This window comes from Pelophylax lessonae (assembly GCF_965119305.1).
Source record: "Pelophylax lessonae genome assembly, chromosome: 3".
NCBI classification, from domain to species: domain Eukaryota; kingdom Metazoa; phylum Chordata; class Amphibia; order Anura; family Ranidae; genus Pelophylax; species Pelophylax lessonae.
This window is the reverse complement of record NC_138770.1, coordinates 512969758-512994026: the sequence shown is the minus strand read 5'-3', so window position 1 is coordinate 512994026 and position 24269 is coordinate 512969758. Positions and strand designations below refer to the sequence as shown.

The 24269-nt window shown below is 42.6% G+C and overlaps 1 protein-coding gene across 2 annotated transcripts in view; it reads left to right on the top strand.

Annotated features, from left to right (window-relative positions):
• TTC13 (tetratricopeptide repeat domain 13) overlaps positions 1 to 23914 on the top strand; it is a 289788-nt gene extending 265874 nt beyond the window's left edge. For both annotated transcript variants that reach the window (XM_082249950.1, XM_082249949.1), the window contains exons 21-23: positions 887 to 965; positions 4204 to 4283; positions 23181 to 23914. In XM_082249950.1, the coding sequence (XP_082106076.1) occupies positions 887 to 965; positions 4204 to 4283; positions 23181 to 23295 (274 nt within the window). In that variant the 3' untranslated portion in view covers positions 23296 to 23914. The remainder of the gene's footprint in view (positions 1 to 886; positions 966 to 4203; positions 4284 to 23180) is intronic.
• Positions 23915 to 24269: the final 355 nt, after the last annotated feature.

Genomic DNA, 24269 nt, shown 5'->3' with positions numbered 1-24269 from the left:
TATGCGATCCGATTCTGCTGCGGATAAAAAAAAGCCTCATGTGCGTGTTTATTGCGGATGCGGTCCGAATTCAGCCAAACAAAGTGTATGGCTGAAATTCGCACCGCACATGAAATCGCATGTCATTTAGGAGCAGTGTGCTTTGAATTACATGCGATTAACCTTACACTATCCAAAATGAAAAAAAAGTATTTCTACCCATTTTAAGTGGTAACTGCTTGTTTTATCTAGGGAACTTTCCAGAATGTGGGATCTTTCCTTACAAAGCAGGACAGGAATGCAACATTTTACAAACTAAATAGTGAGATCTTCACTCTTTCCCTAATACTTTTTATTGTTGCATCACCATGGCAGCCTGCCAGCCTTCTAATGTAAACGCACAGCAGTTGTTCCTAAGCTGCTAGAACTGAAACCCTAATTTAAAATCCTTGGCAATCTGGGAGAATGAATCACTTCACCGCACAATCAGCTAGAGATGTCGGGATGGGTAGTTTTAAAGCTCTGTTACTGTTTGTTAGGAACATGAAAATATTTTGCCGTCTATAGTCTGGCAACAGGTGCACTTTTGGATTAATATCTCTGTAAATCTTACTGTTCTCCAGTCTAACCTACAGAGCCAAGATCTGGTGCATGCTAGAATGAAAAAATTGTTTTAGCTACCAAGTCAAAGAAATTGAAATAGGAAAAAACTGAATAATATGAAATCACTGCAAAACCATACATAGAATGTGTTGAGTAGCACCATAATAAGAGTTACACATGCTTTCTTAATAGTGCTGCTTTTTATGTCTTTTTAAACCAATTCTGAACGCTTAACTCTGATATGAGAATTGGTAGATGCTTCTCTTTAATTTATTATGTTTGTCTTTTTGTGGTTTGTTCTTAGCGTGGTCGCGTATTCTGTAATTATGGGTGCTCTGATGGCCAGTGGCAAAGAAGTCACTGGAAAAATTCCAAAAGGAAAGGTATGGCGTTATTTCTCCTCTCTGCAGAAGCACATTTTCATTTTTTGTATTATTACAATATTTAGTTATGAAAAATGCATAAACAATTTTGTTTTTTAACCCCCCCTTCTCTTCCTCCTTGCACATACCAGTCTTTCCTTAAAAGGGTAGTATTTAGAATGTTTGTTTTCTCGTATGTTTTGTTTTGTATGTATGCATTTGTATGTTTTCTTATGCCTAACATTCAAAAGTATTGTTTTTTCATTTCCTGTCAGATACATTTTAGAATTTGAATACTTCATATCTCGAATTTCCAATCAGCAGTACGAGGTCTAGGGTCTTTTTTCACCAATTTATTCAAATAAACTTAGTTTCTTTGCTGCAAAATTTAACAAGCATGTATGCAGAGCTGAAATGCTAAACCTCAGATTACATACACCCTGCATTAAAAATATATTTGTGCAATTACATTTTTATGTAACTGGTAAAATAACCACCTCCTATAGTGAAACATGCTTCCAGCTACAAAGACCTCAGTCCCTCCAACGTTCACACATCATATTTTTAAATGACAATTGTATTGCAAACAATAACTTTATAGAATAGCTAAAACACAAATCGTTTTTTTAATCTAGTAAATTACCTCTTTCCCACTGCTTTGACAGCTATTATCTTAGGTCCAAACCATTGTAAACATTGTGTTGTTAACCTTCATCCGGACAGTATGTGCATTGTACCTGCAGACATAAATTGAGAACAAGACTGCTCTGCACTGTGGCCTGTTACAGGCATACCCCACTTTTAAGTACACAATGGAACCAGAGCATGTATGTAAAACGAAAATGTACCAAAAGTGAAGCAATACCTTTTTCACTTCTCAATGCGTGTAAATACACTAGCTCTATAGGAAATCTTGGTTAGTTTGACATGGCACTGCTCCCAAACCATAAGTGAAAAGGACACCAAACTTGGGGAGCATATTAACCACTTAATGTCTAGCCACGTAGACCTGCGTCGGCTGACTTTGTTTGTTTATATCCTGGAGTGATGCCTCTAGCTAGAGGCATTACCCCAGTACCATTTTTTAGAGCCGGCGGTCGGCTTTCCGGCAGTAACGACCGATGCAGCTCGGGAGCCGCTCGATCGTTACCCCAGCGAGCGGGAGAGGACGTCCCCCCCCCCTCCCGAGGCCTTCCGCGGCTATGCCCGGGTCTCCTGTCCCACCGGGAGACCCGAGCACCCAGCCGGCACGTCCGCCGGCTGGATGGAGTCCTGATCAAAGCCGGAAGCGGCTTTGATCGCGTCTCCGATGACGTAACCCGGAGGCGGCGTCCATGACGTCACGTCCGAGTTACTCTGCTGCTAAAGGCGGCAGATTCAAAAAGTGACTGTATTCAAAAATGACGTTTTCTGCGTTTGGAATACATGGAAGTGTAGTGGAGGGGTCTAGGGTCTTTTAGACCCTCGATCCCTCCATAAAGAGTACCTGTCACTGCATATTGCTGTCACAAGGGATGTTTACATTGCTTGTGACAGCAAAAAAAGTGATCAGATTTTTTTTTTAATAAAAACCTTTGTTAACATTAAAAAAAATAATAAAATAGGAAAAAAAATGAAATTTAGTCTCCCCCGTCGCCGTTAGCTCACGCACGAAAGAAAACATATATGGAAGTCGCACCGCAAATGAAATCGCTGTTCAAACCACGCATGTGAGGTATCGCCCCGATCGCCAGAGCGTGAGCAATAATTTAAAAAAAGGAGCTACACTCTAACTCTAAGCTGGTAACCGTTAAAAAATTTTAAAGCGTCGCCTATGGAGATTTTTATTGACCGTAGTTTGTCGCCATTCCGCGGGTGTGCGCAATGTTAAACCGTAACATGTTGGGTATCTGTTTACTCGGAGTGACATCATCTTTAACAATATACAAAAATAGGCTAACTTTACTGTTTAGTTTTTTTTAAATGCAGTGAAATGTGATTTTTCATAATTTTTCCCAAAAATGGCATTTGGAAGACCGCTGTGCAAATACCGCGTGATAAAAAATATTGCAATGACCGCCATTTTATTCTCTTTGCTAAAAAAATATATATAATATTTGGGGGGGGTTAAGTAGTTTTCTAGCAAAAAATACTGATTTAAACTTGTAAACAAAAAGTGTCAAAAATAGGCTCAGTGGTAAAGTGGTTAAGGGGACCCAGGACCATGACATGGTAGATTACCTAGGCAAGCTGGCCAGACACAAAATAGGATATGTTGTATTCCTGGGTCCCCTCTCGGTGCTCCTGGTAATCCCTGTCACTTATGGTTTGGGAGCAGTGCCGTGTCAAGCTGACCAAGGTTTCCCATAGATGCCAATGTTAGGGAGCAGTGCCATGTCAAGCTGACCAAGATTTCCCATAGATGCCAATGTTAAAAACCAGGAGTAGTGCCATGCCAAGCTGACCAAGCTGTGTCTGAACTCACAAGTGTACAGAAAGTGAGTGTACATAAAACGGGGTATACCTGTATATTGCTTTTTGCGCTGCTCAAATTAGAGGTGAAAGTGTATCCCTGTGTCCCAGAACATGGGGTGCAGGCTTATCCTGATACAATCCAGGGGCTAGTAAGTGTAAATAGGAAAGGATCGTCACTACTAGATAGCCCATGTGCACACCCAGATGCATTGTGCCCAGCCCATCGGGACTTGGTCAAAGGGCCCCTAAGTGCAGGTAAATGCACTCCTGTGACCCAGAAGAGAAGTATGGCCCAAAAAAGCTTTGGCCATACTTATCTGTTAAGTGACATTTTTAAATATTTGTAGATAGTAATTTCTGCAGCCTCGTATTTTAACTAGCCCACATTTTAAATTCCTGTTTGTTTTACCTGCTTATATAGCACTGACACTTTCCCCCTAGCACTGTACAAAGAGCACCTCACCTTTCACATTAACCCCTGCCCCTAGAAGCATTTACAGTTTAATACCCCTTATTTGTCAAACACACACATACATTTTGGGTGCAAACCAGTTCACCAGCCAGAATGTTTTTTGACCAGAGCACGCATGCTAAGACTAGAACAGACTGACATTGACAAATGTTCCTTTTTACTGTTTTATTTGTTTTTAATTGTTTGAGAGCTCTTTCATGGATGTTTATAGAGTAATTGCTTAGTTCCACGTACAAGCACTTGGGGAAGTATCCTAATGTTTTATTTATCCCTTCAGATGAATCTATTGTAAAACAAATGCCTTTCTTCTCACGTATTTTGTTTTCTCCTAAGCTGGTTGATTTTGAAGCAATGACAGCACTGGGACCTGAAGCATTTAGCAAAACTGCAAAAAGCTGGGTGAACCTTACAAGGTAACTGAAAAGACTTGCACCACCTTCTTCCATTGCTCTGTGATCCAGTTCTTATACTCACGTGCCATTGTAGGCACTTTGACTGTGGACATGGGTCAGTATATGCACCCTGACTGGCCTGCGGCTACGCAGCCCCATATGCAACAGACTGTGGTGCGCTGTGTGTTCTGATTTCTTTCTATTTGAAGCAGCATTAACATTTGCAGCAGTTTGAGTTAACGTAGGTCGTCTGTTGGATCAGACTACACAGTCCAGCCTTTGCGCCGCATGTGCATCATTCATCCTTGGCCTCCCATGACCCTTTCACCGGTTCGCAGGTTTTCCTATCTGTGTATAAAATCTCAGACATGGTTTCCTTGTATTGGGGTTGTTCTGTTTACTGTTGGAGAGTGCAGAAATCCCCCTGAAAGATCCTTACAAACTAACATGCTTGCCTTTTCTCCTTTTTCCCCAGCTGTTTTTCTCTTATGTCAACACTGGGACTAATCACTAAACTATAGCATGAAGACCGTCCCACAAATTTTTTAGGAAGTAGGCAACACTGCAGGAGATGGGAACTAAAGCAAGCAAAATCACATGCGCTTTCATGTTGCACAAAAATGCACTGCAGTGCCAATATTATTTAATGGCAATCCAATGCACCTTGCTAGATTGCGGTGTAAGAAATCGCACACCAAAACATATTGTAACAAAAGTACCATGTGAAAGGGTAATTTTTACTCGCGCCTAGGTATTTTGTTTATTTAATATAAGGAAGCAGCAAGTAATCAAAAGCACTAACTGGTATAGTTCGTGATCTCAAAATTGTGAAGGGTGTAAATACTGCGCTAACCTGGTAAGTTACTTAAAGAAATAAAGTGCACGTGCAACGTTTACCAATGCTTACATGTTACCTTATGCTGATATAATAAATAAATAATTATATAAATAGATGGATAATATAAATTATGCTGTGATGAAAACCGTGTGTAGTATATCACTAAAGTGCACGTGCAAACGTGTAAACAATAATAATACTGCTGATGCTTTAATATATTATCTTAAAAATATGTTGCAAGAATAAAATACACAAAAACAGTTCAAATATATAAATAGTCCGTGAAGTGAACACAACTTAATAAGGTGCAAAGAAACGTGCTCAAAAGTCTCTGGTGCAAGGATGGGGTCGTGCGTGACGGTGATCCTTTGGGTTCTATCACTCTGTGCCCAGGGTTAAGGTAGCACACTTACCAGAAGGTGTGGATTCCAATGGCGTACGCCAAAAGGAATCTAAAGCGCTTAAACTGCTGCTCCCATGTATGGATAGGTGGGTGGACGATCTCCCTATGGATAGGGATGGACACTCAGCATGGAAGAAAAGAGGTAGAAGCTCCTCATAGTGTAAAAAGGTTTTCCTTTTATTGAACTCCAAAAAATGCACAATCTTCACATACAACGTCCATAAAAAATATCCATAAAACCCCCGATCGGTACTGCAGCTAAACTTTAAGGTGATAAAACCACTCCAAATAAACCGTGGGTGACACAACAAAAACAAACTTGACCCAAAATAAGTGGGGTCAATATAATAGAAGACCGCTGTTGAGCTCCTATGTTGCCTCGCGGCTGGATAGGACGCTGGCTCTCTCCACTGTTTTCGCCGAACCCGGAAGTAAGAGTCTCGGCGTGCGGTCCAGCTACTGGCTCAAAGCGAGGCAACGTGCGTGCCAACTTGACACGTTTCGTCAGAGTGTGAAGTCTTTGGAAGTGGCACGTACGTTGCGTTTCAGCTTGGTTATATGCAGGAATGGTGACTCATTTCCGCTCCTTTTCCACCCGCTCATAATCCCCTTACTTAACATATAAACCGGAAGCGATCTACATATGAGAAACTAAAAAACAACCCCACCAATAAATACAGAAGCAAATGTAAATTATTATTGAAAAAGGCACATAAAAGAGGCATTTTGACCAAAAAGGAATATAGATACCTCATCCCGGACCACCCCAGACTTCCCGTTATCTACCAAGTCCCCAAAATACATAAGAGTACTATAGCACCACCAGGTAGACCCATCATTATTGGAATAGATTCCATTTCTCTATCGCTCATTGACAGACGTAGTCTTCTTGATTCTCAAGAGCTGGGTTATGTTGTCTCCGCAGGAGTAGGACTAGGCAGAAAGACAAAACGTTCTGGCTCCACCTTAGGGGCAGTCCCTGAGGGTATATCCTCCCTCTCTCTGCTACAGGGAATCAGTTTTTTTCTGTCTAGTCAGGAGTAAGGACCCAAGTTCCTTGCTGGGATCTTTTGGTCCTGGCAAGACTTTTTTTCTTTAAGAAAAAGAAATTTTTTAGGTAGTTTTCTCCAGTGTTTTTTCCTGTGAGATCTTCAAGCAAAAATGCCGGACTGGGCGACACTTGTGGTCACCCCAGCCGGCCTACGAGCGCGCGCAGACCATGGCATTGCGCTTGGTCGGCCGCGACATATTCAAGTAAGTATGCGGGGCCGGGCGACGGGCTGGATGTTGAGATCCAGTGGTCACCCCGGTTTCTGCCTACGAGCGCGTGCAGACCAGAGCTCCGCGATGGGTCGGCCGCGACGGAGTCCCAGTGAAGGGACTGACTTTGCGAGTTAAAAGTCTCGCTTGGACGCCAGGTACCAGAGAGTCGAGGCGTCCACAAACCCCCACCCCGGTGGAGAGGGTATTGTGAAGAGAGGGTGCCTGTCGGTTCGGTATGGTGAGTAAACGTTCCCTTTTTTCCTCGTTATGAGGCAGTATGTATTATGGGCCCCTCCATATATGGTCAGTATATATCTGATACTTACAAGTCCCCCTTGTAATACAACATGTGTTTTGTGGGAAGTGGACTTGGTTCAAGAGCTAACACTCTACCCAGCAGACTGTAACATTACAGCAGACAGAGGAGGTATAATCCTACCTTATGTGTAGTGTATCTCTGTAGATCCATATATCACCTCTTAGCAGAGTGCAGGTGGATGTGCTGGGAAGACGATTTCGGCGGTCCGCCGCCATTTTGCCGTAGACCGAATGCATGTATGTCCTCAGGTCACGCCGGCCGCCATGTTTTTGGAGTCTTATGTCTCTTCTATGGGGGCGGCCATGTTTTGTGAGCCCAGCTACCTCGTGGAGGGCTGGGAACGCCGGAAGGCGTACACAGGGGGCGGAGCCACGCCTTCTACCCGGGAAAAAGCAAACAGCTCCTTCCAGTCTGTGTAAAACAGACGCTGACTGCAGTTGGTTGGAAACTGCACTGCATCGGTTGGTGAGCCTTGGGGGTCCCTCTCTCTCTCTCTGGGATCGAGAAGCAGGTACTCTGAGGGGCGCTATTGCGCTAGGGGGAGACACACAAAAAAAAAAAAAAAAAAAGAAAAAGTTTTTTTGTTTACTGGCAAAGGTGTCCTGTATTAACATGGACCCTGCCGCTCATGTATCTCCTCCGGATCCCCTCGAGGGGTCTGCGGGATCCTCCAGCACCCCATTGACTATTGAATCATTGTCAGCTATTATGGAAACTTTTGTGTCCCGGGTGGAAGTGGCTTGTCAGGGACAGGGCGCAAGAAAGCGACCCCCGCCTAACCCCTTATTATCTGAAACCTCGGATTCAGACTCTGAGCCTATTTCTGCAGTTGCAGGTACTTCATCTGGGATTGGTGTCTCGGGTCCTGTCTCTTCAGACAGTGAGGAGGATGTTTCGGCATCCGCCATAGCCCGAGAGGAAGCGTTGGTAAACGCACTCATTGTATCTGTTCAAGAGACCTTAAGGTTACAGGGTATTCCATCAGAAATAGCTGAAACTGAAATCCCTTTTGGGACTAAAAAACGCATCAAAGTGGCGAAGGTTTTTCCATTGCCCAAATGTTTTGGCAATCCAATCGAAGAAGAATGGCGTCTGCCAAAACGCACTTTTACTATTTCTAAACGCATTGACAGGCGTTATCCGTTTGAGGAAACCCTTATTAAGAAATGGACAGAACCACCTGTGGTGGATTCACCAATTGCTAGATTGAATAAAGCCACGGTTATTCCTTTAGAAGACGCTCCGTCTTTTAAAGATCCAGTGGATCGCAAGATAGAAGCTATGTCTCGCACCATGTTTTCCTTGATTGGATCAGCTTTCAGACCTATAATAGCTATTGGTCTGGTTTCGCAGGCTGTAACTGAATGGACCAAGTGGTTACGCCGGGACTTAGAAGAAGTCCCTCAGGCGGTATCAGATTTGTTGGAACAAATGATACAGGGGTTACAGTTTGTGTGTGATGCGGCGTTAGACGCCACTCCATTAATGGCGCGAGCATCAGTCTCAGCAGTGGTTCTCAGGCGTACACTGTGGCTAAAAGGTTGGTTAGCCGACCAAGGTTCCAAAAAAGCATTGGCTAATATCCCCTTTTCAGGAGAGCGTCTATTTGGAGCCAACTTAGATGAGATCATTAAGGATCTCACCGGTGGAAAGAGCACCTTTTTACCGCAAAATTTTAAAGGTAGAGGAACTCGTCAAAGACGAGGGCCTTCTTTTTCTGCTCACAAGAGGTTTTTTCGTCCAGCGGGTGAAAAAACTAAGTCCTCCAAAGCTCCTGCAGGAGGCGTCAGGGGTCGTTGGTCGGGCAAGCAAAAGCCCCGCCCCCTCCAGACCTGAAGATAAACCATCCAAAGCCTGAAGGTGCGCTCCCACCCATAACTGGGGGGGGGGACGTCTTCGCCGGTTCCCGGATCCATGGCTTTCCAGAATCCCGGACAAATGGGTTTGCGAAGTCATAAGGTCAGGGTACAAGATCGAGTTTCGATCTCTCCCACCGGCGCGATTCTTCCCTTCCAATATCCGACTATCCTCAGATCGTTTAGAAGATCTGCGGAGAGCAGTCACAGATTTACTACAACAAGGAGTGGTAGTCCACGTTCCTTGGACAGAACGGTTTCAAGGGTTTTATTCAAACCTGTTTACAATACCCAGGAAAGAGGGCAAAGTGCGTCCAATTCTGGACTTAAGAGCACTCAATTCTTTCGTCAACATAAGAAGATTCAGAATGGAGTCCATTCGCACGGTAGCAGCCTTCCTGCATCCAGGGGATGTCCTAGCGTCCATAGACATCAAGGACGCCTATCTTCACATTCCCATTTTCGCAGGACATCAGCGTTTTCTACGCTTTTCCGTAGAGGAGAACCACTATCAGTTTGTGGCGTTACCTTTCGGTCTCGCCACGGCTCCGCGGGTCTTCACAAAGGTGTTGGCCCCAATGTTGGCACTTCTGCGCCAAAGAGGTATATCGATTCTAGGTTACCTAGACGATCTTCTGCTTCATGCAGAGTCTCCTCAGACCTTGCTACAAAACATAGAAATTACTATGATTTCTTTACAGGAATTCGGGTGGCTGGTGAACCAGCAAAAGTCATTTCTGGTTCCCACCCAGAGGCTCGAATATCTGGGTCTAATTCTAGACACAGTCAGGACGAGAGTTTTTCTTCCGGTAGGGAAACTCCGAAAGATTCAATCAGCAGTCCAGTTGTTACTGTCCAACAGCTGGTCTTCCCTTCGGACTTGCATGAGGGTTCTGGGGTTGATGGTGGCTTCCTTCGAAGCAGTCCCATTTGCCCAGTCCCATACCCGAATTCTTCAGCAAGAGATTCTTCTCAGATGGAATCGGAATCCGGAATCCCTGGACAATCAGATACGATTGAGCAAACAGACCAGAGAGTCTCTGGTTTGGTGGCTTCGGTCTCCGATGCTCAGCCAGGGAAAGTCATTTCTGCCAATATATTGGACGATAGTGACCACGGATGCCAGTCTATCCGGATGGGGAGGAATTCTTGGTCAGTTATCTGTCCAGGGACTTTGGTCCCCGGAAGAATCCAGGTTACCGATAAATGTATTGGAACTGAGAGCGATCAGACTTTGTCTGATTCACTGGACCGAGCAGCTCCAGGGCAGCCCGGTTCGGATCCAGTCGGACAATGCCACGGCCGTGGCTTATGTCAATCACCAGGGGGGCACCAAGAGTGTCCGAGCGGCCAAAGAAGTGGCTTGCATTCTTCGCTGGGCGGAACGATTTGTTCCAGCAATCTCTGCGGTGTTCATTCCGGGGGTGGAGAATTGGCAGGCAGATTATCTCAGCCGTCAGACCCTGGATCAGGGGGAATGGTCCCTCCATCCAGACGTTTTCCACCATTTGTGCCTACGGTGGGGCACCCCGGATGTGGATCTGTTGGCATCACGATTCAACAGGAAAGTTCAGAGATTCGTGGCTCGCTCCCACGATCCTCTAGCAGAAACCGCAGACGCACTGATCGCCCCGTGGGGGCAATACCAGCTAATATATGCCTTCCCTCCTCTCGCGTTACTGCCAAGACTTCTTCGCAGGATAGAGGAGGAAGGAATCCCAGTAATCCTGGTAGCTCCGGACTGGCCTCGTCGAGCTTGGTACGCCGACATGGTCAGACTGGTGGCGGACGTCCCGTGGAGACTTCCTCTCAGGGAGGATCTACTGTCTCAGGGACCGATCCTCCATCCTGCTTTACGATCGCTGGCTTTAACGGCCTGGCTATTGAGACCCAGGTGCTGAAGGACAAAGGTTTGTCAGCTTCAGTAATTCCTACTCTAGTTGAAGCAAGAAAAGCGACTTCCAGAAAGATTTATCATCGCACATGGAAGTCCTATATTGCATGGTGTGAACCTTTGGGGTTCCGTCCTCGGTCTTATTCGATTAGTCGAATATTGGCTTTTCTGCAACAAGGGGTTGAGCAGAAACTGGCCTTGAGTACTATCAAGGGTCAGGTCTCAGCATTAGCCATCTTCTTTCAGAAGCCTTTGGCTACTCATTCCTTGGTGCGGAACTTCATCCAGGGGGTGCGACATCTGGCTCCGCCAGTGCACGCGCCGTTACCCCCCTGGGATCTTAATTTAGTGTTGTCGGTTCTTCAGAAACCTCCCTTTGAAGATATTAGGGAGATTCCTCTACCCACGTTGTCCCAGAAGGTGGCCTTCTTGGTGGCTATTACTTCTGCACGCAGGGTGTCAGAACTGGCCGCATTATCTTGTCGTTCACCATATCTGGTGGTTCATAGAGATAAGGTGGTTCTTCGTCCGAATCCATCCTTCCTACCAAAAGTGGTTTCAGAATTTCATCTGAATGAAGAAATTGTATTACCTTCCCTGTGTCCTAAGCCCAGTCATCCTCGGGAGTTTGCTTTACACTCCTTGGATGTGGTCCGGGCGATCAGGGTATACTTGAAAACGACAGACTCGTTTCGCAAGACGGATTCACTTTTTGTGATCCCAGATGGACCCAAAAAGGGGTTGCCTGCATCTGCCGCGACCATTTCCAGATGGATCAGACAGACGGTAGTGCAGGCTTATTCTATTAAGGGTCGGGAGCCCCCGTTCCCTGTTAAGGCGCACTCCACTCGGGCACTTAGTGCGTCATGGGCCTTTCGCCATCAGGCGTCAGTGGTCCAGGTGTGCAAGGCGGCTACCTGGTCGTCGGTGCATACCTTTTCTAAACATTATAAAGTTGATGTAATGGCATCGTCTGATGCCTCGTTTGGCCGCAAGGTTTTGCAGGCCGCAATTTGAGGAGACCAGTGGTCTACCTCGAGGGTTTTTTTCCGTTGGAAAATTTTTCTTTAGTCTCATTTTTTGTTTATAATGAGCCTTTAAAACTTCTAGTTTGGCACCGGTTGGGCCTTCTAGATTGGATTTGATTTTGTCAATCCCACCCCTCATTTGTGGCACTGCTTCTGGATGTCCCAGCTCTTGAGAATCAAGAAGACTACGTCTGTCAATGAGCGATAGAGAAAAATGGATTTTTGTAAGATCTTACCGTAAAATCCTTTTCTCTTAAGCTCATTGACAGACGTAGTACCCGCCCCTCTATCATTGAGTTGGGTTGGGTTAAATTCTCTGTACTGCTTTAAAACAGAACTGATTCCCTGTAGCAAAGAGAGGGAGGATATACCCTCAGGGACTGCCCCTAAGGTGGAGCCAGAACGTTTTGTCTTTCTGCCTAGTCCTACTCCTGCGGAGACAACATAACCCAGCTCTTGAGAATCAAGAAGACTACGTCTGTCAATGAGCTTAAGAGAAAAGGATTTTACGGTAAGATCTTACAAAAATCCATTTTTTTTCTAGAATAGGGGAATACCTAGACTTCCACCTACAGCCCCTAGCACAGACCTACCCGGCCTACTTGAGGGACAGTAAACAACTAATTAATATCTTAAATGAAATACAAGGCACCTCTAATTTAATTATGGCTACAATAGACGTTGAGTCGTTTTATACCAATATTGATCAAACAGATGCCCTACGAGCTGTCATGTGGGCTCTAAAAGAAAAAACGGACCTAAAACACGACCAACAAATTCTACTAGGTGAAATGCTGGACCTCGCCATGGGTAGCAATTACGCCCCCAGTGTAGCCAACATATTCCTCAGTAAATGGGAGGAGGAGGAAATTTTTCAAAAAAACATCAATGATCTTGTAATCTACAAAAGGTACATTGATGATATTTTTTTATTTGGTCAGGAACGGAGGAAGCTTTAAAAGTTTTTATGCATGACATGAATATTAACAACTATAAAATAAATTTTACGGGTATATATGATAAAAACTAAGTTAATTTTTTAGATCTGACTATCAATTTTAAACAGGGAAAATTTTATACCAAGAGTTTTTTTAAAGGTACAGACCGAAATGGGTATATACCCACCCACAGTTGCCACCACCCGAGATGGATCAATGCCATTCCCAAGGGACAACTGCTGAGAATACGGAGGAACTGCAGAGACGTTAATGACTATGTGCAACAAGCTAACACAATAATAACAAGATTTATAGATAAGGGGTACAATGAAAAAGCTTTAGTCACATTGAGAGATGACATTGGAAAGATGGATAGAACAACATTACTAATAGATAAGGACAAGAGTATTCAACCTAGCACCAGTCACTTTAATCTAGCATTCATCACACAATACCATAGAAATCATAAACAACTAGAGAAAGTAATCAAACGTCATTGGCACATATTGATGAGAGATAATACTCTCAAAACAATATTACCCCCGAAACCAGCGTTCATATACCGTAGAGTACCTAATTTGAGAGATAAACTGGTCCATAACATTCCAGACCCTCCCAAGAAGTTGGGGCCAACCTTCCTAGATTTTAAAGGTTTTTATGCTTGCAGAAAATGTAAAGCATGTAATACAGTCAAAGCAAAGAATAGGAAACAAACTTCCTTTAAATCCTACACTACATCCAAAGAGTACCAAATAAAAAAACTCATCACATGTGCTACCACTCATGTAACTTATATAGTCACCTGTCCATGCGGCCTCCAATATGTGGGCCGCACAACCAGAAAATTGAGCATTAGAATAGGGGAACACTTAAATAACATTAGAAAGGGCTTCAAAAAACATAGTCTCTCCATGCATTTTAGAACCCATCACAATAGAGACCCCACACTAGCAAAATTTTGTGGCATAGATACAGTTGAATCACACTGGAGAGGGGGAGACAGAAAAATAGCCATATCAAAGAATGAAACTTTTTGGATATGTGAACTAGATACTTTACAGCCGAGGGGAATGAACAAAGATTTGGACATTAACTGTTTTTTATCTAATTATTGATTTTAAAATATTGATTTTAATATATTGATTTGTAGTATTTATAAGTATTTATTATGATATATTTATGGGATGTAGCAGATATTGTCAAAAGATGGCGATTGGGGGGGGTGAACACCCCTCTAAATGACCATGCACTTTATGCAATTTTTGTTTTTTTGTCTACATACTTTATTCTTATATATCTTCCTTCACATTGGGGTATATATGAAATACCTAGGGGATGAATGTAAACGGAAGCTAAACATTGGTTCATAGATCTGGATAGTATTAATATTGTCACAGATCTGGACAGTGTATAATATTGTAACATCGCACATAAAATAACTAGTTTTTTTACTAGTTTTTTTTTACAATATTGGAATATCGGAAAAATAGCCTTTTTTGCATATTTTTTGAACCTTTTGCACCTTATCATTGCAATACTGCATAGTATGCAACTTACACAATAGTACATATATAAGAAGAAGGTATATGCTCACAACAGTGATCCCAGTTTACACTGATGATAGGAGAGGAGGATGGGACTATAGCGGACTCAAATGTCAAAAGTTTATAGGTAAGCAGGGAAAACAAGTTGGAAATATTAAAATATAACAATATTTATTAAGCGAAATATAAAAGTCGACACATAGAAAATGAAAAAAGTGATACAATTCAACATATTTCACATATGACTTGGTAGTAGTCGATCGAACGGGCGAAAGCCTTATGTTCAATGCATTTCGCCTTAAGCTTCGTCAGGAACTCTGGCATAATACATTCACCCTTTTGTAGAGTCAGGACTACATTAGGACCTTCAAAATGTATTCATAGAGAAGAAGAGAGATATACATAAATAAACAAAAATCAATATCATGATAGTTTAGAAAATCTACAATTTTAATTTAACCTTAGTATTAGTATATACAAGGTCATGAGAAAGAAAACATACAGCTTACCACACTTCAAAATGTTGTGCCTAGTACAAAAGAAGAGGATTGGACCACAGATTGCGTCTCCCAATAACTTGCCTCATGGTTCCAAACCGAACAATCCCTGGCAGGACCCGCTGTGGGTCCTCCCTGGAGTTGGCTTACGGGTATGGATTGGGCCAGTCTTGAAATGGGTGCCACCACAACGGACACTAGGTGGAGCCCAGAGTTCTGTGAACAAAAATAGTAGTGTGCGTTGTGTAGCAAATCTGATGTCAGACAGAGCTGGTAAACATAAATAGACATCAAAGGTAGTGCCATAGCTGATAAACGCCCCTATGGGGTTCAAAACAAGGATAGCGAAACATATACGCTAGAGAGCTACCAGGTATAGGGTCAGCTTGGGGCTAAACAAGAAGAATGAGGACGCTAGACCATAATGGCCATCCATATTCGAAATAACGAATTTATGGAGGCAGCAAATGAAGGCATTAACTCGAACCGGTTGCCCAAAAAGGAACCAGGCGTATATGACTAATGTATAGTCTAAACGGCCGATGTACCGTCTGACCGATATGCGGGGCCCGAAGTTTAGCAGTCCATAAATAAAAGCTCAAGTATCTAAGAGGGTAAGTGAACAAATCTCGTCAAAAAAAGGCCCCATGTGGTGCGGGCTTGGGTATCTTACCTTTCCACCAGTAAAGCCGCGTGTCGGGAGAGCCGCCATGACTCATCCTCCCGCGCCCGCGGCTTAAGACTGGTCCCACCGGAAGCGACGTATGTCCGCAATCGTCACTTCCGGCGCGGGCGCCATATTGTCGGATGTCCGCCGCTAGAGGTCAAATGATCTCTGTGGATTACATCTGCATCGGCTGTATCGGCCGGAGGGGGCAAGCAAGGATACTGTCCCCTGCTTGGCGCCCGAATCCATACCAAACAAGGAACCAATGGACAAGTGGGGCGCAATCCGAATCCATTACAGTGATAACAATAATATAAACAATAATATAGACTACAAAAATATATTGAGTACATTTTAAACCAAGAAAAAGAAGAAAGCTGAAGACAGCTCTGATTAGGATATAGAAAATATAAAACGCTCGGAACCTATCAAGGACATATACATCCTACTGATAGTTCCTATATACACATCGAACAGGCAACTCTAAATATAAAGAAAGGAAGAAACAATAAAATCAGAAATGGTGAAGTGACTGAAAATAGGAAAGAGGGAGGAATAGTAGGGAGTGATAAAGTAGGGAAAAAATAGGGGAAATGAAGAGAGAATGAATCCATCCCCCTGTTATAGGATACACAATGGGCTAGAGAGCATATGTGCCATTAAGCGCATCCTGTATTGTGAACGTTCATAACAGTTGTCCCCCTAATAACCAAGGAAAAACCCATATGAAAAAAGCATGATATGCCCATACCTGGCTTCCTCCAACATGTAAGAAAGTTCAGTAGGGAACATTGGTCCCCATTAGGAGGTTCAATGTAACCTGTATAACCAATAAGGTGATAAAGAACATACAACAAGAGAAAAAAAAAAAAAATAAACCATAATCCTTGAATAAAACGAATAGGCCTCAATAAATGAGGCTTGATAGAGGTAAAACAAAAAAAAAAAAAAAGATTTTTAGAATTTTACTGCTGGAGGATTGCAGTTTGTTAAATTCTGGGTCATGAAATAAGTGTCTGCCTACATTCTGACTGAGAACTAACCAGTGATGAGGCCAGTTGTTGGAACGGCCTGGGGGGACAAGAATAGAACGTTCAGAGATCTAAAGGAAGGGCTTGTACGAGATAGCTGTATTGAGTCCTGGCCACTGAGTGGCCTGTAGGTTGAAGATCCACATAGCCTCTTTGCGGAGGACTTTGTTATCGAAGTCACCCCCCCCCCCCCCGTGGATTGGCGGGGATGACTTTGAGAACAGCGAACCTGACATAATCGGGGTCAAAATCATGATACACGCCGACGTGCTTACAGATGGGCGTGTAGATGAGACCCACCTCAAGGTAGTAAAGGTGATCCTGTATGCGCTTGGCTAGTTTGCGTTTGGTCTTTCCTACGTAGAAAGCCCCACATCTACAGAGGGCGATATAAACCACCCCCTGTGTTTGGCAATCTGCGTAGAATCGACATTTGTGAATACCTCCCCTGGGAAGTGGGAAGGAAGGACCCTCCAAGACCCACGGCAAAAATCACAAGTCCCGCATTTGAACGTGCCTTTAGGGAGATGCTCCCCTTCAGGTTGCTCAGTGTAATGGCTGTGCACCAGGGAATCACGAATAGACCTGTACAGACGAAAAGTTAACGGAGGGTATGTAGAGACGTATTTAGAGATGGTATGGTCTTCCCTAAGGAAGTGCCAATTTTTGGCAAGGAGATTGCGGACCAAATGATGGTCTGTATTGAATTTTGTCACAATTCTAGTGACCGCTTCCTTCTTGTCTTTTCTTTTGCCAAAGATTAATTTGTCCCTCTCCAGTCCACAAGCTTTGCCATAGGCCCGTTTCAGGACCCTGTTGCTGTACCCCCGGGCCAAAAGTTGTTGACGAAGGGAATCAGCCTCCCTTTTGAAGTCTGTTTCCTTAGTACAGATCCTACGTATTCTCAAGTACTGGGAATATGGGATACTTTGTACCAATGAACGTGGATGACTGCTATCAAAATGAAGTATAGTGTTACCTGCGGTATCCTTACGATGCAGCGTGGTATAAATCGATCCGTCAGGGTCCAACAAGACCTCGGTATCCAGGAAGGCTAATTTGCTCCTATGCCATTGCATCGTAAATTTTAGGTTGAAGGGATTGTCCCCTATAAGTGACATGAAAGATTGTAATTCCTCCAGCGAGCCCGTCCACACCATGAGTACATCGTCGATGTATCTTCTCCAAAGGAGTATATGGTTCAGGAGGGGGTCGCTGGACTCCCCCGCGAACAGGGTACGCTCCCATCCCCCCAGGTACAGGTTGGCATACGACGGGGCACAAGAAGTCCCCATCGCTACCCCCTGTACCTGGAGGAATGTATTGCCGTTGAATGTAAAGATGTTGGAATTGAGAATATGTTTCAAGAGTTTCAAAAGAAAGTCAACTTTAGGCCAGAATGGGCGTCCCTGTTCCCGGAGGAAAGCAGCGACCACCTCCAGCCCCTTGCTGTGGGGGATGCTGGAGTAAAGTGCCTCGATGTCAATGGCTACTAGGATAGAATGGCAAGGAACAGTTAGTCCTTCCAAAGTTTTTAAAAGTTCAATGGTATCTTTTAAGTAGGAAGGTAGTCTCACCACATGTGGTCTCAGTTGATCGTCCAGATATTTGCTGGCTGTTTCCGATATTATTTCGGATTCGGATTGCGCCCCACTTGTCCATTGGCTCCTTGTTTGGTATGGATTCGGGCGCCAAGCAGGGGACAGTATCCTTGCTTGCCCCCTCCGGCCGATACAGCCGGTGCGGATGTAATCCACAGAGATCATTTGACCTCTAGCGGCGGACATCCGACAATATGGCGCCCACGCCGGAAGTGACGATTGCGGACATACGTCGCTTCCGGTGGGACCAGTCTTAAGCCGCGGGCGCGGGAGGATGAGTCATGGCGGCTCTCCCGACACGCGGCTTTACTGGTGGAAAGGTAAGATACCCAAGCCCGCACCACATGGGGCCTTTTTTTGACGAGATTTGTTCACTTACCCTCTTAGATACTTGAGCTTTTATTTATGGACTGCTAAACTTCGGGCCCCGCATATCGGTCAGACGGTACATCGGCCGTTTAGACTATACATTAGTCATATACGCCTGGTTCCTTTTTGGGCAACCGGTTCGAGTTAATGCCTTCATTTGCTGCCTCCATAAATTCGTTATTTCGAATATGGATGGCCATTATGGTCTAGCGTCCTCATTCTTCTTGTTTAGCCCCAAGCTGACCCTATACCTGGTAGCTCTCTAGCGTATATGTTTCGCTATCCTTGTTTTGAACCCCATAGGGGCGTTTATCAGCTATGGCACTACCTTTGATGTCTATTTATGTTTACCAGCTCTGTCTGACATCAGATTTGCTACACAACGCACACTACTATTTTTGTTCACAGAACTCTGGGCTCCACCTAGTGTCCGTTGTGGTGGCACCCATTTCAAGACTGGCCCAATCCATACCCGTAAGCCAACTCCAGGGAGGACCCGCAGCGGGTCCTGCCAGGGATTGTTCGGTTTGGAACCATGAGGCAAGTTATCGGGAGACGCAATCTGTGGTCCAATCCTCTTCTTTTGTACTAGGCACAACATTTTGAAGTGTGGTAAGCTGTATGTTTTCTTTCTCATGACCTTGTATATACTAATACTAAGGTTTAAATGAAAATTGTAGATTTTCTAAACTATCATGATATTGATTTTTGTTTATTTATGTATATCTCTCTTCTTCTCTATGAATACATTTTGAAGGTCCTAATGTAGTCCTGACTCTACAAAAGGGTGAATGTATTATGCCAGAGTTCCTGACAAAGCTTAAGGCGAAATGCATTGAACATAAGGCTTTCGCCCGTTCGATCGACTACTACCAAGTCATATGTGAAATATGTTGAATTGTATCACTTTTTTCATTTTCTATGTGTCGACTTTTATATTTCTCTTAATAAATTTTGTTATATTTTAATATTTCCAACTTGTTTTCCCTGCTTACCTATAAACTTTTGACATTTGAGTCCGCTATAGTCCCATCCTCCTCTCCTATCATCAGTGTAAACTGGGATCACTGTTGTGAGCATATACCTTCTTCAAATCTCTAAACGGGATGAGGACCATTTGTCCAGACATAGGATATTTCCCATTTTTTCCAATAGTACATATATAAATTTGCACTGGGGATCTAAACTAGCTGGACAGTGGCCAGCATACAAATTAACTTATCTTCATTAACTTTTTTTCTAGTCGAGTTCTCACCTTATCAATAACAATCTCCACCTGCTATATAACACATGTTTAAAACACAATTTCATAAAGAGAATAGTAGTAAAGTATAGACTATGAACTTAGTGAATCGCTTCCGGTTTATATGTTAAGAAAGGGGATTATGAGTGGGTGGAAAAGGAGCGGAAATGAGTCACCATTCCTGCATATAACCAAGCTGAAACGCAACGTACGTGCCACTTCCGAAGATGTCACACTCTGACGAAACGCGTCAAGTTGGCACGCACGTTGCCTCGCTTTGAGCCAGTAGCTGGACCGCACGCCGAGACTCTTACTTCCGGGTTCGGCGAAAACAGCGGAGATAGCCAGCGTCCTATCCAGCCGCGAGGCAACATAGGAGCTCAACAGCGGTCTTCTATTAGATTGACCCCACTTATTTTGGGTCAAGTTCGTTTTTGTTGTGTCACCCACGGTTTATTTGGAGTGGTTTTATCACCTTGGAGTGTTTTTAAAGTTTAGCTGCAGTACCGATCGGGGGTTTTATGGATATTTTTTATGGACGTTGTATGTGAAGATTGTTTGTGCATTTTTTGGAGTTCAATAAAAGGAAAACCTTTTTACACTATGAGGAGCTTCTACCTTTTTTCTTCCATGCTGAGTGTCCATAAGGAGATCGTCCACCCACCTATCCATACATGGGAGCAGCAGCTTAAGCGCTTTAGATTCCTTTTGGCGTACGCCATTGGAATCCACACCTTCTGGTAAGTGTGCTACCTTACCCCTGGGCACAGAGTGATAGAACCCAAAGGATCACCGTCACGCACGACCCCATCCTTGCACCAGAGACTTTTGAGCACGTTTCTTTGCACCTTATTAAGTTGTGTTCACTTCACGGACTATTTATATATTTGAACTGTTTTTGTGTATTTTATTCTTGCAACATATTTTTAGCATAATATATTAAAGCATCAGCAGTATTATTATTGTTTGCACGTGCACTTTAGTGATATACTACACACGGTTTTCATCACAGCATAATTTATATTATTATCCATCTATTTATATAATTATTTATTTATTATATCAGCATAAGGTAACATGTAAGCATTGGTACACGTTGCACGTGCACTTTATTTCTTTAAGTAACTTACCAGGTTAGCGCAGTATTTACACCCTTCACAAAAGTATCATGTGTTTTGGTGGCATGAAAAAAATAAAAAGGTGTGGGACTGTCGCACTTAGGACAATAATGGGCTGCCCTAAAAGTGCTGCACGAAAACATAGACTCACTGTTGCACCAGCACAGGTTTAAAAGGAGCCTTAGTTTAGGGTTAGGATGCAGGGGGCTAGAAGATGTCTAAACCAAAATCAACAATGGAACATATTGTAGCTTCAAAAAATGTATTTTGTAAAGCACTATGCAAACTGTGGCTGTAGTTTTTTATCTAGTAAGGGCTCATTCACACGTGAGGTTGAGAGCCCTAACTCCTGACATTTTAGCCATAGTTTAACACCTCTTGACCGCTGTCCTGTTCGTATTCTGCTGGATAGAAGCTTGTAGCCCGCTTCATGAAATATATTAAAATAAAGTGCTGCAATCCCAATACGAAAAACTGTGTTCGGATTAGGACTCGATGAAATCATCCTTAGTCATTAAAGTGATTGTAAAGTCTGAGCTTGTATGAAAGGAGAATTAACTGGAAAGAATGTGTAAAAAAATTAATAAATAAAATAACCGGAGAAAAGGATGAATATCTTGTGGACTGTGTCCCCACTGAGATGTAACCCCACTTCCATTGTTACATTGTCCGTCGTCTGACACAACAGTAAAGTAGGGTAATCCCTCCTAGGGTTAAGGGAAATCCCACTTTTAGACAAGAAGCACCTGTCAAAGTAAATGTTACATTTCCCTAATATTCTGTCCCGGTAGCTATGGAGTAAGTGAAAACTGATATCCCCATCGTGGATACAGAGTGCAGTTTGCAAAACCCTGATACATGCTGGTGATACAGTCAGGATGGCGGTGACATTCTGTTCTGGTCATGTCCTTTATTGTCCGCGTTTTTGGCAGAACATCAGAAATCTCAAAAATTCTAAAATTATCTTATACTGACAGACCATGCCCTTTTCTTTTTTTTTTTAACTACACCAGCCGAAAGAAGGTTTACAAGAAATCTGTCATCCTGCATTTAATTATTGCAGTCTCCAGCTGCATTTTATTTGTGGAAGCAGGCACCTCTCCCTTAAGTAGCATTGTGGTTTGCTAAAATATACAAGATTAAGTGCATGGAAGACCTCCTATCCACCAGTGGAGGTACATGTGAAAATTTTTGACCAATGTGGTTCTACTTACTGGATTGGGTTTTTCAGTACTCAAGAGTATTCAAAACTTCATGTCAATTCAGGATAACCCTTCATAGAGGTGCTATGTTGCAGAGTGATGGCCTAGGCTGAAGGAGAGGCCCTGTCTTAACTTATCTGTGCATTCTCTTAATTCCTTTTTGTTGCCCCCATCTGGACCCACTCATTTTAGTCCTCCCTCCTTTTTTTTTTTTTTTTTTTTGGATTCTTATTTATACTTTCTCTTACACCACTTCTTTTAAAATGTATATAATTCAAATTGAATTATATAAAAATATTTTAAAAAAGTGAGGAAACTTTTTGAAGAACCCATGTATATTTTTTTATATTATAAGTTCTACAGCCATCTTTACCACAGTGTGACAACTCTTATACTAAACTGCAAGACCAGCCAGCTTTCCAGACAGGCTGGTCACACTCTGACATGACCAATTACTACTCTTCCCGCCCTCACGGGTGTGCAGAAACATTTAAGACCCCTTGTATATATTATATATAATTCTATAAAAAAAAAATGGAAACCCACACCCTGGTGAGTAATTAGTAGTAATTAGCTACTCTTCTGTGCTTCAAGTTATATGTACAATGTTGTGTTGTATGATCTGGAATGGCTCTAACATTACAGTAACACTGTATCCATCAATAATCAAAGTCAATGTATACTCATGTGTATGTGAAGAAGTGCTGTGTATGATTCATTGTTCCTATTTGTACTTGAATGCTGATATCATGCCTTCAGATCGGTTTTATCATTTCACCAGTGTATGATGTCTTGTTAGAAATAAAGAATGTATTTTAAAAAACTGAAAAAGATTTTAAGCCTTTCCTCCTCTACTCAAAACTAAAAAAATATTTTGGCTGAAGTCCTAATTTCCTTGCAGATGGTATACAACTAGAGTCACAGAAGGGCGGTCTTCAATCTTCTCACGCAAGATGTAAAACAATATATGCATGACAGGATCAGCGTATTTCTCATAGAATTTTTCACTTTAGCATTTTTATACTGTTTATTTCTTCAGTAATTAAATGCCAAAATATCTATTACCCTAAAAGAGAGTGTTTCTTACACTTATGTTTGTTTCCTTAGCCTGAATCCATCATTCAAAACACTCCCATCTGTGTCTGAATCATTTCCTACACTGAGAGCAATGATTGAAGTTCTGAATACCGACTCATCCCTCAGTTGCATCAAGAAGTCATGACAGCTTATTTTATTTATACATTTACCAGGCAGGGACATTATGCTGATTAATTTATTTTATTTTTTTATTAATGTACCATTATGAACAATTTGGGTACTTTGCCACTTTTGATACCTTTCTTTTTATAAAGCTACGAAGTTAAACTTGAACTGGTATTTTTGCCACAGAATATAAAATGTAGCAGCCTGAACAAACCAAAATGTCTGACTATAATGTGAAGTCAACAAAAAACTACTGACACTTAAGAAAATTGGATGTTGGAAATTTTATTTCTTTTCATGTTCTTATTTTACCTAATTTTAAAGCTGAACTCCAGGAAAACATTTAAATACACAGTTTACATATATACTGTATGTGCTGTTTTACTTGCCTAGAGAATGTGAGATTCTGTTCATCCAGTCATCTTTCAGAAAACCAAAACCACAGAAAGCAGAGCCAGGTTGGTGACCATTAATTTCTTTTCTGCATTTAAGCATTACAGCTTGGTCACAGACCGACCCCATCCTGCAAAAAGGATGGTAAATAGGCGTCATATTTACAAGGTTTTAACACTTTTTGTCAAGCAATTTCTATGATTGGAATAATAGCACTGCCAAGTTAAACACAATGTATTCATGGATACATACAGTGGATATAAAAAGTCTACACACCCCTGGTAAGATGTCAGGTTTCTGTGATGTAAACTAAAAATGAGACAAAACGAAATCATTTCAGAACCTTTTCCACCTTTAATGTGACCTATAAACTGTTCAACTCGAACAACAAACTAAAATCATTTAGGTGAAGGTAGGTAAAAATAGATTACTAAAATAATATGGTTGCATAAGTGTGCACACCCTTAAACTAATACTTTGTTGAAGCACCTTTTGATTTTATTACAGCACTTAGTCTTTTTGGGTACATCAGCATGGCACATCTTGACTTGGCAATATTTGCCTACACTTCTTTGCAAAAATACTCCAAATCTGTCAGAT